General features: G+C 39.3%; 1 protein-coding gene across 1 annotated transcript in view; it reads right to left on the bottom strand.

The window, feature by feature from the left end:
- ugt8 (UDP glycosyltransferase 8) overlaps positions 1–26,315 on the bottom strand; it is an 83,868-nt gene that overhangs the window by 23,556 nt on the left and 33,997 nt on the right. Inside the window, exons 2-3 of the mRNA XM_078213800.1 lie at positions 21,960–22,783; positions 8,128–8,270 (exon numbers count right to left, since the gene is read on the bottom strand). Coding sequence (XP_078069926.1) covers positions 8,128–8,270; positions 21,960–22,781 — 965 coding nt within the window. The 5' untranslated portion in view covers positions 22,782–22,783. The remainder of the gene's footprint in view (positions 1–8,127; positions 8,271–21,959; positions 22,784–26,315) is intronic.

Below are 26,315 nucleotides of genomic sequence, written 5' to 3'. Positions count from 1 at the left end.
GTGGAGACCAGGTCATTGAGTCTTTAAGACAGATAGATAGGTTCTTGATTAATAAGGGGATCAGGGGTTATGAGAAAAAGGCAGGAGAATGGGGATGAGAAAAATACCAGCCATGATTGAATGGCGGAGCAGACTCGATGGGCCGAATGGCCTAATTCTGCTCCTATGTCTTATGGTCCTATCAAACCCCTTTTGGAAATCTCAAAGTGCACCAAATCAACAAGTTCCCCTTTATTCACATTTTTCATTACTTGCTCAGAGAACTCTAATAAATTAGTCAAACACAATTTCCCTTCCACAAAATCAGGTTGACTTAGTAAATCTTAATTATGTCAGACAAAGTGTCCTTAAAATATTCCAGTATTTTCCATGCAACAGATAGGCTAACTGCCCTGTTGTTTCCCGCTTGTCTCCCTCTTTTGTTAATAAAGGAGTTACATTCACTATTTTCCAATCTGATGCAACCTCTGTTCTAATAGCTTCCCAGTACCCTCTGATGATTATAATTGTTTTTAAGTTCCTCCCTCATAGTAAGCCAGTTGATTTGTAAGTATTTCTGAGATGTTCTACAGTAAAGACAGACAGAATCTGTTTATCGCTTCTGCCATTTCCATAGTTTTCATTATTCATTTCCTAGAGTCACACTCGAGGATCCAGGCTCACTTACTCTATTCCTTGTTTAAATACTAGTAATACTCCTTATTCATCCATGACTGTGGGGCCAAATTCCCCTCCAATTCGATTTTCAAGTTTGCTGACAACACCACCGTAGTGGGTCGAATCTCAAACAATGACGAGACAGAGTACAGGAATGAGATAGAGAATCTGGTGAACTGGTGCAGCAACAATAATCTCTCCCTCAATGTCAACAAAATGAAGGAGATTGTCATCGACTTCAGGAAGTGTAAAGGAAAACATGCCCGTCTACATCTACGGGGACGAAGTAGAAAGGGTCGAGAGCTTCAAGTTGTTAGTTGTCCAGATCACCAACAACCTGCCCTAGTCCCCCCATGCCAACATTATAGTTAAGAAAGCTCAGCAACGCCTCTACTTTCTCAGAAGACAAAGGAAATTTGGCATGTCAGTTATGACTCTCCAACTTTTACAGATGCACCATAGAAAGCATTCTTTCTGGTTGTATCACAGCTTGGTATGGCTCCTGCTCTGCCCAAAACCGCAAGGAACTACAAAAGGACATGCATGTAGCCCAATCCATCACGCAAACCAGCCTCCCATCCATTGACTCTGTCTACACTTCCTGCTGCCTCAGCAAAGCAGCCAGCATAATTAAGGACCCCACGCACTCCGGGCATTCTCTCTTCCACCTTCTTCCTTCGGGAAAAAGATACAAAAGTCTGAGGTCATGTACCAACTGACTCAAGAACAGCTTCTTCCCTGCTGCTGTCAGACTTTTGAATGGAATTACCTTGCATTAAGTAGACCTTTCTCTACACCTTACATTCTGCACTCTCGTTTCCTTCTCTATGAATGGTATGCTTTGTCTGTATAGCGTGCAAGAAACAATACTTCTCACTATGTTAATATATGTGACAATAATAAATCAAATACTTGTAGAAATTCTTACTACGTATTTTTATATTGCTAGCTAAATATCTGTCTGCCACTGCATCTCTTACTGATCTACCCCTTATTCTAGCTTTCTCGGTCATTTTAACCAGCTGTCTTCATATTCTTGTAATTGCCTTTATTTCATTTTAAATACTAGTCCTAGACACACTTTTTTCTCCTTCACACTGAATGTGAAATCCAATCATATTATAATTACTCCTTCCTAGAGACACCCTCCTGGAGGTCATTAATTAATCCTGTCACATTGCACATTACCAGATTTAGAATAGTCAGCTTCCTGGTCGGCTCCAGAATGTGGTGCTCAAAAATCACTATAAAAACTTATCTTTCAGGCTGCCTTTACCAATCTGACTAATCCAATCTATATATAGATTAAAAAGCACCCATGATTATTGCAATATCTTTCTTGGAGGTCGCCATGTTTCCTTCCTGTATACCCCATCCTACAGTGTCCTTATTGCTAGGAGGCCTATAAATTATTCCCATAATTGACTGGTTACTTTTCCTATTATTTATCGCTACCCAAACCGATCTTATGCTCTGATTTTAGAATGAAGTTCATTACTCACTATCGTATCAATATTCTTAATTAACAGAGCTACCCCACCATCTTTCCCTTGCTTCCTCGCCTTCCAAAATGTCAACTACCCTTGAATATTCAGCTCCCAGCATTGGCCACCTTGTAGCCATGTCACTGTTAGGGCTATCAGGTCATATTTATTTTTGAGCTGCACGATTCATCTGTTTTGTTATAAATATGACAGGCACTCAATACAGAAAATTAAGTGTTTGCGACTTTTTGATGAGAACAAGAACTTCAGGGTGGATCATGGCACCCTGGTGCAGGCTACCAGTCAAAATAGAGTTACCAAAAAAGGAATGTAGCCATAGGGGCCAGTGTAATCAGTGGGGTAGATTGCTCTCTGCAGCCACAAGTAGGAATTCCAAAAATTCTGTCGCCTGTCCAGTGCTAGGGTTAAGGACATCTTCTCATGGCTGGAGAGGTGCAGATTGTCATGGTCCACATAGGCACCAATGACTTAGGTAGAATTAGGAATAATGTGATGCTGCATTAGGGTCAAAGTTAAAATGCAGGACCCCAAAGGTAATCATCTTTAGATCATGAACTGAACCACACCCTATTGCAATAGGGTCAAGATGATTAGAATTAAACATGTGGCTCAGAGTGGAGTGGGAAGGCTTTTGATACACGGGCACATTAGCACCAGTACGTGGGAGAGAGTGAACTATTCCATTGGCATGAGCACCACTTAAACCAGGCTGGTGTTCTGGCAAATCATATAACTAGGCTGCGGATAGGATTTTCAACTAACAAGGTGGGAGAGGACTTCAGTGAAGGGAGATTTATAAATCTAGAGAAAAGTCAAGACAGTAGCAATTTTGGGTAAAGTCAAGCAGATTGGGTCAGGAAAGGACCACGAGTTTAACAGTAATAATGCATCAGTGAATAAGGTCCATGCAAATAATAAAAGACTTCTAAAAATCTGAGCATACAAACAGATTGATGAATTAATGGCACAAATAGAGTCAAATGGTTTAGATCTAATCACCATTACAAATACATGGTTACAAGGTGGGAAATAAATATCCAGGGCATACAATATTTCAAAACGGCAAACAGAGTGGAGGAGCAGCAGTAGCCCTGACAGTAAAGGATGGACATTAGCAACAAAGGATCTGAGCTCAGAAGGTCAAGTAGAATCAGTATGGGTGGATATAAGGGTAAGAAAACACTGGGAGTAGTAGTTTATACCGCTGAACACAGCATGAAGCAAAGAATTACAGGATAATGTATAATGGCTATCTAATAACTGTGGAAGTCTTTAATCTTCATACAGGCTGGATCAAATTTGCAAAGGTAGGCTGGAAGATTAGTTTGTAGAATATTTTAGTGACAGTTTCTGGAACAATACATTATGGAACCAGTGATAAAACCCTCATATACAGTATCATGCAATGAGGCATAATTAGTTGTTAATCTAATTGTAACCAATCTGCTAGGAAATAGCAATCATAAGACAACTTGTTTCCATATTAAGTTTGAAAGCAGCATACTCCAGTCTCAATTACGAATATTCAACTTAAACAAATGCAATTACATAGGTATGAAGGGACAGCTGACTACATTTGAGCTGTAAAAATGCTGTTAAATAAAGTCAGAAACATCTAACAAAAAAATTCAAAATGTTCACACGTTCCATTACAAAAATCTAAGCAAAAAATATCCATCCTTGGCTTCCTAAACAAGTTAAGGATAATGCTAGATTAAAATAAGTGATTTATAATGTTACAAAGAATAGCAGTAAGCCTGAGGATTGGGAATGTTTTTAAAAACAAAAACAGCAATGGGCTCCCACAAGTTGATAGAAGGGAAAAATAGAATGCGTAAATTAGCCAGGAATAAATATATATATATTTTTTAATGAGATTGCAATAGTTTTACAAGTATATAAAAAGGAGAATAACTAAAGTTAATATTGTTTTCTCCTTTATTTACCTCCAAGGAACCATAGGGAATGAGAAAATAGCAGAGTTATTGAACAAATATTTTTTCTATCTTTAAAAAAAATAACAAATTATATACCAGAATGTAACCAGAAGTGAGGATATTAAGATAACATATTTTTCATGGGATATGGACGTGGTTGCCAAGGCCACCATTTGTTGCCCGACAAGAGTTGCCTGCAAGAAGATGGTGGTGAGCTACCTTCATGAACCAAGTGCTGTTAGGAAGAGTCCCAGGATTTTGATCCAGCAACAGTGAAGGAGCAGCGGTATTCCAAGTCAGGATGGCGTGTGCCTTGGAAGGGAACTTGCTGGTGTTAGTGTTCCCATGCATCTATCGCCCTTGTCCTTCGAGGTGATAAGAGGTTGGATCATGTTGGAGCTGGGCATTGCCTGGGCAGGTTGCACCTCCATGGTGCAATGGTTAAATGCCACTTAGCCCAAGCTCAAATGCTGTTTAGGTCTTTCTGCATATGGACACGGAACTGCTTCAGTACCTGAAAAATTGCAAATGGTACTATAGAGAACATCCTCACTTCTGACCTCATGGTGGGGTTGGGGGTAGATGAACCTGCGTAACATTTCTCAGGCAAATATATCAAGTAGAGTGCATCTAGCCCAAGTCTCTAACACTGAAATCAGTGCTAAGTGACATGTACAGTGTTTGAAGCAGCATGAATCAGTTCCTTGGAAATGCTAATCTTTCAGGCAATTGCAGCACCTGTGTGCATCAGGACTTCCATAGGGTCCACTCATCGCAGACACAAGCCCAGATCTTACCACTTGAATCACAGAGGATTTGCACTCATTGAAACGTACATGATTCTAAAGCAACAGGACAGGAAATAAAACAAAATCCTATTTCTAATGTTACATTCTTATACCGTCCTGAATAGAGAACTGGGTATAGATCTAAGAAAAAACAAAGAATAGTACCGCACAGGAACAGACTATTCAGCCCAAGCCTGCATGACACATGACACCTTTGTAAACTAAACTACAGACCTTTTGTCTCTATGCAGTCCATATCCCTCTATCTATTCATGTATATTAAGATGCCTCTTAAACCCTATTGTATCTATTTGTACCATCTTCTCTGGCAGTGCATTCCAGGCACTTACCACCCTCTGGTGCAAAGAAACTTGCCTCTTGCATCTCCTTTAAACCACATTTCCTTTAAAACTTTCCCCCTTTTCTATCCTCTAGTAATTCACATTTCTACCCTGGGAAAAAGACTCCAACTGTCCATGCCTCTCATAATTTTGAGAACTTCTATCAGGTCGTCCCTCAGCCTCCAACATTCAAGTGAAAACAAACCATGTTTGTCCAATCTCTCCTCATAGCTAATATGCTCCAAATGAGGCAACATCCTGGTAAACCTTTTCTGTACGCTCTCCAAAGCCTCCACATCCTTTTGTTAGTGTGGCAACCAGAACTGTACGCAAAATTCCAAATGTGGCCTAACTAAAGTTCTATACAATTTCAACATGACTTGCCAATTTTTATACTCTATGCCCCGATCAATGAAGGCAAGCATGTCATATGCTTTCTTGACCACGTTATCCACTTGTGTTGCCACTTTCAGGGAGCTGTGGACCTGCACGTCTGGTTTCCTCTGTATGTTAATGCCTTTAAAGGTTCTGCCACATACTGTTCACTTCATTCCTGCATCAGACCTTCAAAAATGCATCACCTTGATTAAGTTCCATTTTCCTGCCCAAGTCTCCAGTCTATCTATATCCTGCTACATCCTCTGGCAATCCTCCTCGCTGTCCGCAGCTCCCCGAATCTTTGTGCCATCTGCAAATTTACTAATCAGATCACCTACATTCTCCTCCGAAGAGCCGAAATATCAGAAGAGGCAAACTAGGCATAAACCAAACAGAATGCAGCTAATGCAGGTAGAAAGAGATCTATTACTGTGCTTTCTAACAAGCTGAAAGGATCAATTTTGCCATTTCCCAGCTCTTTCTCTTGTTCAATTTGAATAAACCTTGCACAGAGCTACCGGCCTATATAATTCACAGGAATTAACCTGGATTTGACAAATCTATCAAATTATTTGTAAATAGTGTACGTGATCAATTTCCTGCGGATAGTATAACATTTCATGATGAGGGGACATTTTATGGGAAGAAAATGTACAAATTGTACCACAGCACGACAGCACTTTCAAGTGATCATGTATTCAACACGACAGCTAACATTTGATCAGATCCAATATTAAAATTACTGAAATATATTTCAAATTAGAAATTGACAGAAAAATATTTAACTAGACCATCTTTTTCAGTCTGATACAAGTCTTTGACATACTAGGAAACGGAATACAGTATGATCATAAAGTTTTCATATGATTCATTCAGGTTCACATGGAATTGTTAAGGAATCAATTAACTTTATGGAGGTTTAAATTCCATTCCTGAAATTGAAGCAACCTGGAATATCTATTACACAGCAAATAAAATATAAATAAGGAAAGTGAATATAAGTGATACCCACAGTATGGTGATTGGTGTTGACTGTACACAGAAGTAAAAAGATCCACTTTTCACTTGTCTTTATTGGCACGGAGTAAACAGCACTTTTTTTTTGAAAATGTAAAAGGCAGCTCCCTCCCAAAGGGAGGAAGGATGGATGTATTGGTGTGCAGGCGCAGTATCTCAAAACCAACAATCTTGGGTCAGATAGATTGGACTATGTGCAGTCCGGGTAAAGCCGGGTCAAGCCGGATCAGGTGGTATTAAGGGTTGTTCAAAGCATGGAAATACTAGTCAACCTTTATGACTAAACAGTTAGACTAAATCAAATTAACTGAGGACAAATTAAAAGGGGCAGCCCCCAAAAAGGGAATTGCCCGAAACAAAAGACAAAGTAGATTTTCAAAAGGTGCGACACTATGTTAGAGCAGCACCTAGCTGAATTGCCCCAGTTCAGTTTTTTTTTTAATGATGCTTGGCACACAATGTTTTTTTTCAGACAATTCCAGTTTTTTTGGCAGCCGGAATTGACACTTATACTGCATTACCACTATTGAAGGGCAATTAATTTGTCAATGCCGCAGTCAATTTTCAAGTAAATTTGAAAGAGGCTGATTCACTATTAAGCGTACCAATGCATTCTCACACTTAAGTGAAGGGACAGACTACTAACACACAAACCTAAACAAAAGCTTTGACACTAAAACCTTTATGTTTTGTCTCCAATGCACATCCTGCTTTCCAATGCATAACTCCATAAACTTGAAGTTATCAAAAATGCTGCTGTCCCTCACTAAATTTCCCATGATCACAGCCAACCACCCTCCACTTGATTCATTGACTGACTAAATAGGCCCATTTGTTTTAGCAGATCTTTTGCTAACAAAGTGCTGATTTGAGACAAGTAATAATGAAGGAAAAATTAGATCTGCTAAGATGATATTTAAACATATGAAAAATGTACTAAAAAAAACTGGTGAGCGAAATTGAATTTATATATCTACAGTAATTTAAAAACATGATTGACATTCTAAGCGTCAATCAATAAACATACTTTACAAAGCTGGTACCTTACATGCTTCTTTCCAAATCAAGTCAGTCAAGATGTGAACACTTAACCCACTCCCAATACAACCCATGCTTCACTATAATTCACTATGAACAATACTCTGTTGATGGGCATAATCATATTTGACATGATTGTGCTTAACAAAAGCATAACCTTTAAATTAACAGCTATCAATGCATCAGCATTTCTATTGTATTACAATTGGATATTGAGGTATAAACACTGAAATCATTCTATACTTAGATCACAAACCTTGATGGTTTTGTATTTATCAAAACTGTGAAATTACCTTGATTTATAAAATCAAAAGTACACTTGGAAAGCTTCATCTGCAGATTTAAAATATGCATTACAAAGAACAATATCAAAATAGTAAAATCAATTTATTTTCAAAGAACAATTGTATATTGTTTTCCTCCACTCTTCTTCCATCAACCGCCATGCCACCCAGTGTGTACATACCTCCACATCACTTTTTGAGGAAGCCTTGCCAGAGCTCCTGCTAATTTGTGTGCAACGTCATCGGACAGATACTTCACACCAGCCCCAAACGATACCAGGACAAAGCCTCTCTCCTTAGCATCATCTGCCCAAGTCATAAAGTCCTGAATTATACAAAAAAAGAAATACAAATCAATATTTCACTGGAATAAAACAAGCTTGCCTAAATTTATCTTTCTGTAAAATATATAGAATCATACATATCTTTGCCAAGATTCTTTTTCCATTACAAGATATTATTGTACACATGTAGTGGGCTAAAGCACAGCAATTCTTTGTAACACTACAATTTTGAACTGGCCTACTAGCACCCTGTCCCCTGGGACCTTTAATTATTCATTAGAATGGGAATGCAGGGTGGAAGCTGTTGCGTATTGAACTGTGGAAAAATACATGCGGATTCACAGCAGGCAGCAGTCATTTAACTATTTATATTTTAACTGAGAAGGACAATGTAACAAAGGGCTCAGATCTTTTATTATATCGTTATCATGTTTTACATCAGGTGTGTTCATTAACCATGCATATGAACATCTTCCAACAAAAAATGTGGGAAGAGTTGTTCTGTGGTTTCTCCGGGTCTGTGCTACATACTGCATTTTACATGCTCAGTGTTAGTCTCAAAGTCCACTTATTTTTCTGAATGCTATTCTGTTTCCAAGTCTGCTACAACCCTCTGCTTTATTTTCCCATTAATCTCATATTCTCAATGTTTGTAACTGTAATGACATTTGTCAACTGTGTCCATTTTCTGAAGTTCTCCAAGATTGCTTTTCTTTGGATTTTGGAAAAGTCAGCAAAGTCAAAAAACCAGAAGCATTGCTTTGGCATTGTTGTTCAGTCACAAGGACTGGCACAGGTACTGACGAACCAGACAGAAAAATAGGGAAAGTGTAGGAGTAGCCTGAACTGAACTGGAAGGCAAGAGGAGATGAAATGATCAGACATGTCTTTCCCTGGTGGAAATGTGGGATTTTTTTTTAAAAGCTGTATTGTAAAATTTTAAAGGAAGTAAATCAACTAAAAAAAAGAGCTTAATTGATTAAAATTGATAAAATAACCATGAAAATTAGACAGATAGCATTTTCATCTTTAAGTGCTCAGAATGACAATAAAGATTGCTCTGTAGAACTTGGATTATACAAGCAACAAAATCACAGATGCGAAAAAAAATATCAGCCTGGTTTTTAAATATAAATAGCAAATGACTATTAAAATGCATAAAGAATTCTTGGCTATCTAACTGGGTAGCTCTACCAAAAAGCTGGAAAAGGTAAGATGGGTTTGATAGCCTCTTCTGTGCTGTATGTTATGGTAAATTAAGGAATAGGTTACACAAAGGAGCTATACTAAACTTTTATAAACCACAGTTAGGCCTCAACTGAGAAGTACGTTCAATTCTGTGCACCTCACTTCAGGAAGATGTTAAAGCTTTATAGCAGGTGCAGAGGAAATTTCCCAGAAGGGCCCCAGGGATGTGGGACTTCAGCTATGTGAAAAGGCTAGAGAAGCTGGGGATGTTCTCCATGGAGCAGAAAGAAGGGAAAGTGGTATTCCAAAGCATGAACAATTTTAATAGTTTGAAGAGTAAGCAAAGGACAGATTTAAAGGTAATTGGCAAAAGATTATTTTTTTAAAAATGGATAGCAAGTTATGATCTGGAATGCATTGCCCAAACAAATTCAATGGTGACTTCTCAAAAACAAATTAGATAAATACTTGAAGAAAATTGTACAGGGTTATGGGAAAAGGGCAGGGCATTAGGACTAATTGGATAGCTCTTTTAAAGGAGACTGCACCTACACAATGGGTCAAATAACCACCTTCCTTGCTGCATTATTCACTTATTCTATAATTTAACAATAATCTCTGGAAACATGAAACCAGCACCCAAGTATAAAACATTAGAATGAATGAACGAAAAAAAATAACAAACTGTATCACAAGCAATATCTCCCTCTAAGCAATATCAAGCAATGCAAGAACCATACATACCCTTAGCAGTTTCCACTTCAATAAAAGGTCGACATAGGCATGTCTTTTAGACCATAAAGACCATGTAAAAACTTGTAAAAGTAGAAATGGTACTATACACCATCGTTAAATGAAACATTCCATCAGATTTACATAATTCTTTGCTGCAATCATTGTATGCATAATCTCCAACGTACCTTTCAAAATGGCAGCATGGGAGCTATTTATATGATGCAAATACATTAAGACTCAAATATCAGCAAAACCTGGTCATTATCTAAATTATTCCTATTTTGGCATTTTACTTAGTGACTTCTGGAGTATGCACATGCAGTTAAATAGGACATTCTTGAAATCACAGTGATTCCACACTTTCCCAAACTGCACTGAAGTCCCCACAAACGACAATTGATAAGCAACCTCTGAAGCACCTGGCATGGGAAAGTCAATGATCAGGCAGATTGATCTCCCATATTAGGCAGAGTCAATCAGGTTTAACCAAGGCATCGCCTGATGCAATTTTTTGAAGTCATCTCGGCTTCTCGGCCAAAATGAAGTATCAGATCAAACCCTAGATGGGGTGTAATGCCTTATCCTGTCAGCTTGGATTGCGTTTGTCTCTCTTGTGGGGTCTATGAATTTGATTCAATTGGAATTTGTTTTTTTGGATGGAATAAAAGCTAAAAAAAATGCAATCACTGACAAGAACTTCCACTTAGTCTCATCATAAAGACATTTGAAAAAACGACACCTTAAATGACATTCAATTGGCTTTCAACAGCATATTAAGTTCATAATAACATAAGCTCCCTGGCCCTGAACATACAATGTTATATTTGCAGAATGTCAACTTTTTCATCATAAAAACATCCACACCAAATATTTCTGAAGTTTATATTTCAACATATGTGCATCTCTCATTAATTTCTCCCTATAAAATCTAATGTGAAGCACAGGACAGTGCCTTTTCTCAGTTTGTTGTTCGAGAACTCCTCTATACGACTGTCCACTTACCCCACTTACTGAAAGCAATATTTCTGAAAGCCTCTTCTGAAAACCAGTTTCAGACCAATAATGGGAAAGGTGTAACCATGGCATAGTTTGCTAGATCTTTCTTCAAAATAACTGGAGTGACACTGCTCTGCTGCTAACTGCAAAATCCAGGCTAAGCTGTTTTGACAATTTGTTAAACTAATGTAGTTTATAAATAAATACTTATCCCAAGTGTTGGATTTAAATCAGCAGTGCACAGAAATATTAAACATTTGCCAACGTCAAACTGGACTCCAAAACCAGACTTGCATTTATATAACATCTTTCATAACCACTAGATATTCCAAAGCGCTTTATCGTCAATTAAGTACCTTTGAAGTCCAAATATAACACAGCCAATTGGTACAGTGTGACAATGATCAGACAATGTGATGTTAATTGACCAGGACAGTGGAGACAATCCTCTCATTGAATCCAAAAGACAGCACCACTGATTGGACCGCACTCACTCAATATGGAGTCTCAGCCTAAATTTCTGTGCTCAATCCTAGAGTAGAACTGGAACCTTCAACCCTGCAACTCAAAAGTGCTAGAGCTATTAAATCTTTCACAGGATGTGGGCGTCACTGGCTAGGCCAGCAGTTAATGCCCATCCCTGGATGTCCTTGAGGTAATGAGCTGCCTTCTTGAACCACTACAGTCCATGTGGTGCTATGTGCACTCATGCTGTTAGGGGGTTCATGGATTTTGATCCAACAACAGTAAAGAAATGATGATTTAGTTCCAACTCAAGATGGTGTGTGGCTTGGAGGGAAACTTGTAGGTAGTGCAGTTCCTATGCATCTGCTGCCCTTGTCCATCTAGGTAGTAGAGGTCATGAGTTTAAGTACTGTCAAAAGGAGCCTTGGAAAGCTGCTGTAATGCATCTTGCAGACTGCTGCCAATGTGTAGAGGGTGAATGTTGAAGGTGGTGGATGGAGTGCCGATCAAGCAGGCTACTTTGTGCTGGATGGTGCTGCACCCATCAAGGCAAGTGGTGAGTATTTCATCACACTCTTGACTTGTGCTATGTGAAAAGCGGGCAGGATTTGGGGAATCAGGTGGTGGAGGTACATGCTGCAGAACTCCCAGCCTCTGACCTCCTCTTGTAGCTTGCATATTTATATAGCTAGTCCAGTTCAGTTTCTGGTCAATGGAAACTCCCAAGACAGAAAGGGACATGGTTGATAGCTGATATAATGTAATCTGGAGCCTCTTCATATCATAATATTGATAGAGTGCTAAAATGCCTTAAGTAAAAGGATCTGTGGTGTTGGCAATGCCAAACAATACAGCTTCTGAAGTAGTCAACTTGTCCTAGTAAAAGATTGCAATGCTGTTGAATCAAAGGCAACAAATCTAAGGCTCTGAACAATCCACCATTACTAATGCACAATAGAACTAGATAACAGGTATCCCACAGAAGGAACAGAAAAACATCAATGAGCACAAATTAAACCATTCAAGTGAGCAAATATATTAACGCCATTCACAATGCTGCAGTTATTTTCTTTTCAGGGATTTATATTTTAATTTTACCATTTTTAAAAATGATCATGACTTTTCAAGACAGTTTACCCAAGGTCATTGCATGCTTTTATTTCCTGTGGTAGTCTCATGATTACTATTCTCAAAAACCAGCATGCTTTTGTAACAGATTCTTCTAGGACAACAGATCGCCATTTGGCCCATCGTGCTTGCTTTAATCACAGCTACCCAATTCGCATCACTCTTTCCCAATGTCTCTGAAAAAGTTTCTTCCTAAATAATGCCCTTTTGAAAGGAACCATTGAATCTGCATCATTCTTTGAGGCAGTTCATTCAAGGTCACAACTCTGCATTAAAAGATCTCCTAATCTTCCCTTTGGTTCTTTTACCAATTTCTTAAATTGGTATCCTCAGGCCACTGATCCACTTGACAGTGAAAACAGTTTCTCCTTATTTGATCAAAATGCTTCATAATTTGAGCATTTCTATTAAGTCTCTCCTTAATCTTCCCTGCTCCAAGGATACAATCCCAGTTTCCCTAGTTATCTCTACAGGACGGAAGCACCTCAAATCACTAGTATAATTCTTAGATCTCCTCTGCACCTCTTCAAAGCCTTAACAACCTTGCTGAAATGTCATGCCCCAAATTGGAATTGCATATTCAAGTTACTACTTTTAGCCAAGTTCCTAACCACAAAAAAAACTATTGTCTTGACAGCTCTCAAGCCAAGCTTTTTTTAAAAAAGTACACATGTAGTCGAGTTTAGTTGCCCAAACATTTGAGTTTTCCTTGTAGGAACAAAACCCCATCTACTCTGTCAGCATAAAAGTCAATTTCCTGAAAGTGAAGCAATAACCCTCTAAACTAAACCCATTTCAGTAGAGATCTCTCCAAGGTAGCATTCTTTACCCTTGCAATCTTCTATCACACCAGATTCAGATTCCATAGTTGTACACAGTACCTAATGTACAGACAAACTAAAGCCTTAAATCATTCTTGACATAGTACTAGCGCCAAATACCTTATCTACTTTCCCTGTCGTTATTTTATTGCTATAAACCTTAGCATGAGTAGGCAATTTGGTCTTTCAAGCCTGTTCCGCCATTTGATCATAAGACCATAAGACATAGGAGCGGAAGTAAGGCCATTCGGCCCATCGAGTCCACTCCACCATTCAATCATGGTTGATTTCAACTCCATTTACCCGCTCTCTCCCCATAGCCCTTAATTCCTCGAGAAATCAAGAATTTATCAATTTCTGTCTTGAAGACGCTCAACGTCTCGGCCTCCACAGCCCTCTGTGGCAATGAATTCCACAGACCCACCACTCTCTGGCTGAAGAAATTTCTCCTCATCTCTGTTCTAAAGTGACTCCCTTTTATTCTAAGGCTGTGCCCCCGCGTCCTAGTCTCCCCTGTTAATGGAAACAACTTCCCTACGTCCATCCTATCTAAGCCGTTCATTATCTTGTAAGTTTCTATCAGATCTCCCCTCAACCTCCTAAACTCCAATGAATATAATCCCACGATCCTCAGACGTTCATCGTATGTCAGGCCTACCATTCCTGGGATCATCCGTGTGAATCTCCGCTGGACCCGCTCCAGTGCCAGTATGTCCTTCCTGAGGTGTGGGGCCCAAAATTGCTCACAGTACTCCAAATGGGGCCTAACCAGTGCTTTATAAAGCCTCAGAAGTACATCCCTGCTTTTGTATTCCAAGCCTCTTGAGATAAATGACAACATTACATTTGCTTTCTTAATTACGGACTCAACCTGCAAGTTTACCTTTAGAGAATCCTGGACTAGGACTCCCAAGTCCCTTTGCACTTTAGCATTATGAATTTTGTCACAGTTTAGAAAATAGTCCATGCCTCTATTCTTTTTTCCAAAGTGTACGACCTCGCACTTGCCCACGTTGAATTTCATCAGCCACTTCTTGGACCACTCTCCTAAACTGTCTAAATCTTTCTGCAGCCTCCCCACCTCCTCAATACTACCTGCCCCTCCACCTATCTTTGTATCATCGGCAAACTTGGCCAGAATGCTCCCAGTCCCGTCATCTAGATCGTTAATATATTAAGAGAACAGCTGTGGCCCCAACACTGAACCCTGCGGGACACCACTTGTCACCGGTTGCCATTCTGAGAAAGAACCTTTTATCCCAACTCGCTGCCTTCTGTCTGACAGCCAATCGTCAATCCATGTTAGTACCTTGCCTCGAATACCATGGGCCCTTATTTTACTCAGCAGTCTCCCGTGAGGCACCTTGTCAAAGGCCTTTTGGAAGTCAAGATAGATAACATCCATTGGCTCTCCTTGGTCTAACCTATTTGTTATCTCTTCAAAGAACTCTAACAGGTTTGTCAGGCACGACCTCCCCTTACTAAATCCATGCTGACTTGTCTTAATCCGACCCTGCACTTCCAAGAATTTAGAAATCTCATCCTGAACGATGGATTCTAGAATTTTGCCAACAACTGAGGTTAGGCTAATTGGCCTATAATTTCCCATCTTTTTTCTTGTTCCCTTCTTGAACAGTGGGGTTACAACAGCGATTTTCCAATCCTCTGGGACTTTCCCTGACTCCAGTGACTTTTGAAAGATCATAACTAACGCCTCCACTATTTCTTCAGCTATCTCCTTTAGAACTCTAGGATGTAGCCCATCTGGGCCCGGAGATTTATCAATTTTCAGACCTTTTAGTTTCTCTAGCACTTTCTCCTTTGTGATGGCAACCATATTCAACTCTGCCCCCTGACTTTCCTGAATTGTTGGGATATTACTCATGTCTTCTACTGTGAAGACTGACGCAAAGTACTTATTAAGTTCCTCAGCTATTTCCTTGTCTCCCATCACTAGATTACCAGCGTCATTTTGGAGCGGCCCAATGTCTACTTTTGCCTCCCGTTTGTTTTTAATGTATTTAAAGAAACTTTTACTATCATTCCTAATGTTACTGGCTAGCCTACCTTCATATTTGATCCTCTCCTTCCTTATTTCTCTCTTTGTTATCCTCTGTTTGTTTTTATAGCCTTCCCAATCTTCTGACTTCCCACTACTCTTTGCCACATTATAGGCTCTCTCTTTTGCCTTGATGCATTCCCTGACTTCCTTTGTCAGCCATGGCTGCCTAATCCCCCCTCTGATAACCTTTCTTTTGTTTGGGATGAACCTCTGCACTGTGTCCTCAATTACTCCCAGAAACTCCTGCCATTGCTGTTCTACTGTCTTTCCCACTAGGCTCTGCTTCCAAATAATGGCGATGCTGTTTGCGTTCTTGAAAATGATATAGTTCTAGAATCAACAGGAATTTAATCTCAATTTCAAAAAGTATTTTAGTGTACTTAAAATATCAAATTGAATTAGAGATAAAAATGGAAATATTTCATTGAATGATCAATTCATTAGGGCGAGAACTCGCTGGTGAATTAAATACAGACTGGAGATAAATTCAACATTGAATGATTCAAATGAAACATCAGCTTAGTATTATATCTGCTTTAACAGTACCATGGAAAAAAAATCCATTGGGCTTGCAGACCAACTGGGAATAAATAAAATTAATTACACTGATTATTTGCACAGCAGTACCTATATATTGTGCAAAAGACTGTAGTATCACAAATGGCAAAAAAAAGAATTCTCTCATTCTGGGCACTGGCAGTTAATATGGTCACACTATTTCAATACAACAAAAGGAAAATGTGTGCTATGTTTACACAGTGACAATAAATGACAGCAGTACATTGGATCTGCAATAGTGACATTTTAAATAGTCATGTCAGAATTTGCATAGCACACAAATATAGTTTTATATAGAGCAACGTATACAGGAGGGGAAAATATGAGCAAATTTATTAATAAGCAAATGAAAGCCAAACTCAACTATTCACCTGTTCAGGCTGCCATGTGGATTTGGATACTGTAGTTTTGATTTTCATTAAAGCAAGAAAGACTAAAAAGATGTATAATTGGATTATATTTTCATTTAACTGTCAACCTTGTTGTTGATTACAATTTCTTTTGAAAAAATGCATTCATTCTTCTTTCAACATCCCACGTTTTGGTCTTCCGCTCCTTTTCTGCAAGCTTCTCACCAGGTTCAGGTTGGTGACAAAGCATATCAGACCTGATACTAAACTGACTCAGTTAGCCAATAACCTGGCTGACGTTAGCAAATAATTAAATAGCTAACAGTTCCTGTAATAAGAGTCACCATGGAACAAAAATGTCAGAAATAGCAACAAAATGCCAACTCCACAAAAAGTATATCCCAAATCGGAACCTTCTCTGGTTCTACATCTAATTTTTTGTGCAAATGCATTGGAGACTTAATGCTGCAGATGTTGATGGATTTTATTTTTATCATTTGCACTATTATTTGAGGAGAGATAAATGGCTGTAACTTACTCCATTTCCTATTCATCTATCTGAACAAGTACTCTTCTAGGGATCATAAGAAATTATAAGGATGAAACTAGAGAGCCAGATGGTCTTGCTGTCAGAGTTGACAAAATTGCTTCATTGAGAGGTTCAAGCTTATCCCCTCTAACTCACTTTTTTCCAAAATCAGCAGAAGTAGGGGGAAGACGGTGGCACAGTGGTATTGTCACTTGATTAGTAACCCAGGGATCCAGAACAATGCTCTTAGGGACCCGTGTTTGAATTCCACCACAGCAGATGGTGGATTTTTAAAAAACCCCCAAATATCTGGAATTAAAAGTCTTATGATAACCATTGTTGATCATCGTTAAAAACCCATTTGGTTCACGAATGTCCTTTAGGAAATGAAACCTGCCATCCATACCTGGCCTGGCCTACCTGTGACACCAGACTGATAGCAATGTGGATGGCTCAAATGCCCACTGAACTGGTCTAGCAAGGCACTCATTGTATTCAACTGCTACGAATGGAACAAGAATTAAACCAGATGGATCACCAACATCGACCATCAAAAATGACAATGGCAAACACAGCCCTGTTGACCCTGCAAAGTCCTCCTTACTAACATCTGGGGCTTGTGCCAAAATTGGGAGAGCTGTCTCACAGGCCAGCCAAGCAACAGCCTGACATAGTCATACTCTCAATCATACCTTACAGATAATGTCCCAGACACTACCGACACCATACCTGGGTATGTCCTATGTCACCACAACCAGTGTACCCACAATCAGTATCATCTACAAGGACAACAGCAGCAGATACCCGGGAACACCACCACCTGGAGGCTCCCCTCCACGTCACTCATCATCCTGACTTGGAAATATATCACCGTTCCTTCACTGTCACTGGGTAAAAATCCTGAAAGTCCCTCCCTAACAGCTTAGTGGCTCGACATACACTTCAGGGAATGCAGCGGTTCAAAAAGACAGCTCACCACCAACTTCTAAAGGACAAGGAGAGATAGGCAATAAAGCTGGTATAATCAGTGACACCCACATCCCATAAATGGATAACAACACATGTATGGTTCCAGAAGCAGCAACAGGCCTCCATTACCTTATTTGTCTGGTAATATTTTCAAGTGCTAATGGAGATCTTTGCTATGAACTCAATCCTATTCTCACTGAGCATTTAATGCATAACGTCAAACAGGGATTACTGCAAATTGGACAGGAACCAGAACCTCAAAGTCATGCTCATTCCACTGACCTTTACTCAGCTAGTCAACGCACAGAAGCAGGAGGCTTGGACTAATGCTCCAAAACAAAGATTGGGAAATACAAATTTCTCATAGGTCATATACATGAGATGTCAAAAAGTGAGATGTAAAAAGATTAAAAATGAGAAAATGAAAGGAAAATTTAAAGAATAAAAAATATGCAATACGTTTAAAGCAAAATTTTAAATGTCAGCAAAATCAATCCCAATGCTCTTGGGGGTGCTTAGAATAAAACAGTGAGCAACTGTAGCCACACTAATGCTTTAGTGGTGAGGATGGCAAGCATCTTTCCTTGAAGAGCTTTACTGAATCAGTGGGTTTTAAAATCGTCATTTTTTGATAATTTTCTAGTGGTACTAGCGCACTTATCAGATTTAAATCAGTATTACAACTTGCCACGGTGAAATTTTAACTGAATTCTAGTACTAAAAGCACAAGCCTGGCATACCTTAATGAGTTGCTTTCTGGTGCAACGGCTCACATTCTGGATGTAAATAAAACTTCATTAGGCTGAATGTCATTAAATGAAACAAGTGACACGAGAATGAATAGTAGCTTGGAAAGTTGGCTGCACATCAGAGGCATTATCAATTGTTGAATCCCAAAACATGACAATACCTCAAAAAAAAAGGCAAATAATGGCAGAAATCCTAGCTCTGGCCTAAAAGAAATAATAATCTTCAGTATTTCCTCTAAGAATGGACATTTGTACATATACCAAGAGTATTTCAACCCAAGTCATACAAGAAAACCTGGGCTAAAAAAGAAACTTAGCTTATTATGCGAACTACCAGAGTGCACAACAGTCATTCAAGTCCAACTATAAGTCAGTGTTGTTAGAACAGTAAACTGCTAATGAATGCACAGCTGTAACTATTGAGCTAGGCACAGGCTGACACTAACTGGTAGAATCAGGCTCGAGTCTTTTGCAAACAATTGAGACAAAGCCTTTCCTGCAATCCAACCAGGTGTGCTCCATAACCCTGTTTATTCAGGGACATCCACAAGACGAGAGCTCGCTTCCAATGCCACTGCAATAAGTCCATAAGCATGTAATTCCCTTATAAATTAGTGAATACAAATCTATGTCCAATAACATCCCACTTAAGTAATTAATCTAGAACATTAAGTGCAGGGATGTGAACGACTGGGCGGCAGTGGTTAGCACTGCTGCCTCACAGCGCTAGGGACCCAGGTTAGATTACCGGCTTGGGTCACTGTCTGTGCAGAGTCTGCACGTTCTCCCCATGTCTGCATGGGTTTCCCCCAGGTGCTCCAGTTTCCTCCCACACTCTGAGACACATACCGGTTAGGTGCATTGGCCTTGCTAAATTCTCCCTCAGTGTACCCAAACAGGTGCCAGAGTGTGGTGACAAGGGGATTTTCACAGTAACTTCATTGCAGTATTAATGTAAGCCTACTTGTAACACTAATAAATAAACTAAACTACTCAAGTTCAAACCCAGCAACAATATTGGGCTTGATAATGCTGTAGAAAAAGACAGAAAATGACAGTGCTGCTGTTATTGATGTCAAACTGACAACTTCTGGCAGAATTCAGGAGGCCGCTGTCAAAAGATGCTCGATCCCTCCAAATGCTGCATAAAAGTTATATTTTATCATGATTCACTATTCAAACACATGGAATAATGTTATGTCCCTGTACTTGCCTCAGATCAACTAAACTCATCAGAAAATGCTCCATCTAACTCATTCCACTATAAATACCCTTTGAATGGTGCAATAAGGCTTATTTACTTCATTAAAAAACAGTAATTAACATCTAAAGTACAAATAATTCTACTTTTCTACTTTGTCTTTCTTGCAAGTCAATTATTCTTTCTCTCTTCACTTTCTATCCCAAGTTGTCAGCTTTTCCTGACACTTTCTGGCTTAGACTCTGTGCTGCTTGTTCATGATCCTTCAGGATAAAGAGATATGCAATTGCTTGCTCTGCTCACGAGGTGCCAGATATTCTATACTGGACGCTGTGCTTTTTGGATAGCTGGCAGAGACATTCTAGTGCAGAAACCCAGAGAAAGTCCATGGGCAAATGCAACATAAATATTCATTCACCACTGACAGCAATTTTGGCCCAATATACTGGAACTCTACCACAACCAAGAGATGAGTTGCACAAAATAGTTCGCAAACTTTTGAACCAGCCAAACAGGTCAAAGATTGTATGATCCTCTACATTTTAAAGCTCCTAGACCAGCAGCTTAAATTCAGAATGAAGTTCCCTAGATAAATAGACAATCCTGCTACTATTTTAATGATAGAAGTGAAAGTTTATTCTGCTCAGTCTTTGCCACCTCCTACAACATGCACAATGCACAACTAAGGTTGCTTCAAATGCATCTTTCAATTTTTTCAAAGGCGGCCAAAAGGAATCTTGTGGGAGTAAAATACACTCCATAATCTTCTCTAGAACAGAGAATGGTCATTCTCCTCTCATTGCACGGTCAATATTGTGGAATGCTTATTGTGGGAGAAGCATCACCACAGGGCTGCAGAGATTCAACGGAATCCACTTTAACTGGTCAGGGGAAAAAAAAGACAGGCTATAAATTGCCCACATTCCTAAAAGGATCAACTAGTTTAGTTAAAAACTAAACTAGTGACATCTAGCAACCCTGCAATAGGATTTTGAGAATGGAATAAAATTTGCCAGAAAATTTAACCTCAAAGTAAAGGTACACATTTATTGGTGTGCAAAAGGTTCAAATGGTCACAAATTATTGGACAATTTCTGTTGCCACTCCACCTTACAAAAACTGAAATTCAACATCAATTGCTCCCATTTTCTCACTGCAGAAAGTTAGGGTTGTTTTTTTTCACAATGCAAGAACTACATAATGACAAGATCTATATGATCCTGCAATTTCCCTTGTGAAGGCCCATGTGCTCTAGAGGAAGCAATATTTTAATGTTGGGATGCTAGCCCCTTTAAGAATTAGATTTCTCTAGCTATTTTCTGGTAAAGCACCGGTTTCCAGTAATCATGAGTTGCCTAAGTGGATGAGAACCCTTGTTGAATCATTTTACAACAGAACAGAGAAACAATCAACTGTGGCATCAATTTATCTATTTTCAATGAGTTGTTTCACCTTTAAAGCCAGTCAAAACATGATTGCAGCAAAATTTGGAATTGCAAATATTGTACATTCCATCAAGCATTCCCAGATGCTTTTCACTATTCTGCTAACTTCTTTTCCAACACATTGATAGGAAAAAAAACATATCCATCTTGTAAACCTTACCACTAATGTGCTAAAGAATAGGGGCTAAAAACAATTTACAAGAGATAAGTTACAATATACTTTTTAGATTTCAATCCCCAGTATGTGACAGAAACAATAATAGCCAACATAACCTGTTCATTTTCAAATTAAGCCCAACTACCAATATAGTCACACAACAGCTTGAAGCTCCATTCATTTGTGGGTTTAAATAAAATATGACAATTGTGCTTCAGGCTCAATTTTGACATAAACCTGTCTCTTCTATTGCTATCATGATCTTTTATGCTCATTCTTTTGTTAATCATCTGGAACCTTGAGGGACATTTTGCCTTTACACACTAATATTCAAAGTAACACTGAGCCCCGTGGCTGTAAAATAAATAAAACCTTACTTCTGGTAGAACACTTGCAGGTTTAGTCAAAATTCCTCCCACATACACAACATTGGGCAATGTTGGTCGAGGAAACTCCAGTGCTACATCTGTGCAAAGCATCCATAAACTGGAACCCTGTATTAAGTCATACATGGAGCGTTCAGGCTCAATTTTATACTTCAGCATGATTCGCTCATATTTTGGCAAGAACAGAAAATTCACACCAAAGCGTGACACCAAGTACACTGCAATATTTGTAATTCGTTGAAATAAATTCATGTTGTCTGTAAGGAGAGAGTTGAACTCTGGTACATAGGCTAGTGGTGTCGGAGCGCCAACTTCTGTTGGATACCAGAGACCAGTAGAAAAGACTGCGTACTTTACTCCCAGCAGGTGTGCTATCACAAAGCCACACATTTCATTGGGGTCCACCAAAAGCAGGTCAAATTTTTCTTCCTTGAGCTGAGCAATGAAACCCCGACTGCCAACCATGATATCACAGTTCTTGGAGTAATGCTCCAGAATGTCGAAGAGCTCAAGTGCTGTTAGCCTTCCTGAGAAAATGTTCCTCATCTTGGACTGCAAAAATTCATCTGCCGTTGTGCTGTTGAAGAAGCCAGGATACCGCAGCAGTCTAAAGTAATCCGATGAAGGGATCTCTCTACCTTCTGACACTGCAAATACCGTCTCATGCCCGTGCTCATGTAAGGCCTTAGCTAGCGTCTTGAAAATGTAGAGATGGCTTTCAAACATAATCGGCGGCACAACCACAATTTTGGCAGCCTTTGATATATCCACAAAGCACCAGAGTAGCGTGAGGATTTGGAAGTGCAACTTCATGGCTGAAAATACAACAAAAGCAATATCAGCACCAATTATATATACAGAATATTTATCAACTATTTCTAAAATGCTACAAAGGAGCACATAAAATTTAAGTTATACTTATGAAGTACAGTCACTTATGCTGATAAACAGAGTAACCACTTTGTGCACAGTGAGGTCCCATGACAAGCATTTCAAATAATCCATCTATTATTTTGTTTCTGTCATAAGTTGAGGGAGGAATGTCTGCCAGAATAACAGAAGACACCTGATCTTCACTTGGTGGATCTTTATCTACTACAACCAATACCCACAAAAGAAATAGGTCCAAAGATGTTTAATCTTTGTGTTAAGGACATTCTTTAAGTGGTAAAACTCCCTGATGACTCTTACCTAAATCTATAAAGGACAATGCCATCTATTAACAAGGGACTAACTATCACTGAAGATTCTTTAAAAATTAATACCAAGATGACAATGAATAGACCCACTGGAAATTTCATGTGGAACCATCTGGGAATTATTTGGAGCTCAGTTTGATTAATCTATTTTTTCATTTCATAGCTCACTGGGCCAAAATTACCACAACATTACTTTAACCTGCAATGGTAAACTTGGCATTTTGTCTGCAGAGGCCAAAAGTTGTTTACCTAAAAAGAACGACTGCTGGCTTACAGCTGCAAAGTCACACAATGTAAACTGAAAATGAATTGAAAGTATGATGGCTTTCAAGCATGTTACTGAAGTTTCTGCAAACCGAAAGAGTCAAAGAGTTCACATTATTGATGGATTGCAAAGTAAAACACAGTACAAGCATACCAATCTAAAATAATCAGAAATGGTAGTCAATCTAAAATGTTCAACATAAATTTATTTTGTACAAGAGTAAACAGGGTCCTTTAAGAGAGACAAGAGTGCTAGGAAGAATGGATAAGAAAGGAGAAAGATTACCATGTGCAGATAAACAACAAATCAGGGACAGAGGCAAATGCATGTGATACAGATTATAGGAATTAATGAGGAAAGTTAAATGGCAGATGGATGTAGGGGAAAGAGATTGAGTGTGAAAGGAACAAGAGTAGAAAGGAGAAGCATGCACAGGGGCCACGAGTGTGCACAAAGGAGTGACACAAGGAAAGTGCACGCAAATGGGTAGTAGAGGACTGAAACAAGCTCTACACTGGTGCATTTGAAATCTTTCCATTTCATCAGCCAAAGATTCCACTCTGTGGTTTACAGGGCTCTCAAACTTTTTCATCCCATTTCCCACATGGCCACCCTTGACCCTTCCACTACTTCCCACAATGATGAGGGTTTCCCTTGACCTTTCTTCCAACCTATCTCCCAATTCCATCTTCAGTACAATAGCACAAAATACATCTTCCCCCTCCCTTTCCAACTAAATTCTCATTCTCTCCAAAGTTTTCTAGTCTACCCATTACCTCCAGCACATGCTTTCCTTCTTCTACCGCCTTTCTATATAAAAACACGAGAAGCAACAAATCAAATGTTGAAAATTCGTTAGACCAGAAAATGCTGGAAATATTCCACAGTCTGACAGAGTCTTCTTCTGAACTTGGTGTAATTCCATTCCTTCAGTCAAACCTTAACATTATCAAACCAACAAGATTGGTGTTTGGCATTCTGATTGCTACCTGGAGAAGACAGAATGCCAACTCTCCCACACTTCCACCTCCCTCCTCAGTCTATGACCCCATCAACATCAAGCCATTGTTTCCAGGACTGTCAGTGGGCTCATCTCCTCTAGAAATCTTCCCTCTACAGTTTCCAATCTCAGTCCCTAATCCTAAGCCTGCTTCTATCTCCTTCCACGATCCACAAACAGTATTGTCTTGGTAGACTTATTTCAGCCTGTTCCTAACACACTGAACTGATTCATCTTGACTGTTTTTCTTTAAGCAGTCTCTTCCAGCTACATTAATGCCATCACTAACAATTTTCAAATTTTCTCTCGCTTAACATATCCATTTCACCAAGGTTCAATCTCTCTACACCTCCATCCCCAACCAAGAAAAACTGGCTGTAATCCTAGTTGCCCATTTTTCGTTCAACACTAGCAACTCTTGACATTTAGTACCTTCCACTATTATAGACCTTCATATTCTACCCAATTAAAAATTACCAGTCTAATTTTTCAGGCTTCTAATGAAATACCAACCTGAATTGTTAACTCTTTCTCTCTCTACAAATGATGCCCGAATTGAATCTTTCCATCAGTTTCCATTTTCCTTACAGAAGATGCAAGAGCTGCCATTTCACTTCCTCCCTTTCCAACAGAAGACACCAAACACTCCTTGCAGGTGAAATAGCTATTTCATCTGTACTTTTCAATTTGGCATCCCATATTTTCTGTTCATAATGTGATCTCTTCTACACAAAGACACAAATAGGAGATTGCGTGATCACTTCACTGGCCGTTTACATTCAGTTGCAAGATTGGCCGAGATGTCAGTCACTTGCCACTTCAAATCTCTATTCTGCTCAGTCCTTGGCCTCACACATGCTTCCAACAAAGCTGTACACCGCCAAATTTCCCATGCTTCCTTTTCACTCAGCCATTCGGCTATTAGGATTTTACCTCCTCTAGATTCATCTCTTGTTTCTTTATATGTCCCATTATCTACTTTGTATTATCATTCAGTGACTCCTGCTTTCCATCCATCACAGACCGCTCCCTGCTTTTCTGACTCAGCACATGCACAATTTTCCATTTCTGATGGTCATTTGGTTCCAATGCATCACATCAACAAATTGCTACTCATTTCTTTAATGTTCTCTGTATCACAATTCTTTAAATGTTAAACTTGTTTTGCAGTTTCACTTCACCTAACTGCTTGCTCCAGGTACGTGTGCACATGCACAGACACACCTAAGTCCCTGGAGCTGTGAAGCAGCAATGCCAACTGCCATCAAGCCACCCAACATTTATTATTTCCCCACTTCAATTAAAGTTGTTTAAAGGTTTTCCTTATTCATATTAATTTCATTTACTAGTTACCTAGTTCTCCTACATTTCAACATTTTCCCTTACCTTTCATCTTCAACAAGTAGATTGCAGAAGTCACAGTGGTTAGCACTGCTGCCCCACAGCACCAGGGACCTGGGTTCAATGTCAGTGTGGAATTTGCATAATCTCCCTGTGTCTGCATGGGGCTGCTCCCACAGTCCAAAAATGTGCGGGTTAGGTGGATGGGCCATGCTAAATTGTCCCTTAGTGTCAGGGGGACTAGCTGGGGTAAATGCATGGGGTTATGGGGATAGAGCCTGGGTGGGATTGTGGTCAGTGCAGACTCAATGGGCTGAATGGTCTCCTTCTGCACTGTAGGATTCTATGATTTGCTCACTCTCGAATCTGAAAGGCTCTTGCAATTACTGCATATACAAAAATGTAAGACCAGTTTTTGCTGTATATTACAGCCATAATTTTATCTTCCTAGCTGTTGACCTTAGTAAAATCTGAAATTCACCTTCAGGTTGCAGCAAACTTCGCCAGGGTACTGGCATCAGAGATCAATGAGTCTTAGTGCA

The sequence above is a fragment of the Mustelus asterias genome, chromosome 1 (genome assembly GCF_964213995.1).
Source record: "Mustelus asterias chromosome 1, sMusAst1.hap1.1, whole genome shotgun sequence".
In the NCBI taxonomy this organism is placed as follows: domain Eukaryota; kingdom Metazoa; phylum Chordata; class Chondrichthyes; order Carcharhiniformes; family Triakidae; genus Mustelus; species Mustelus asterias.
Note: the sequence above shows the minus strand (reverse complement) of the source record. Positions and strands in the feature narration are given on the sequence as shown.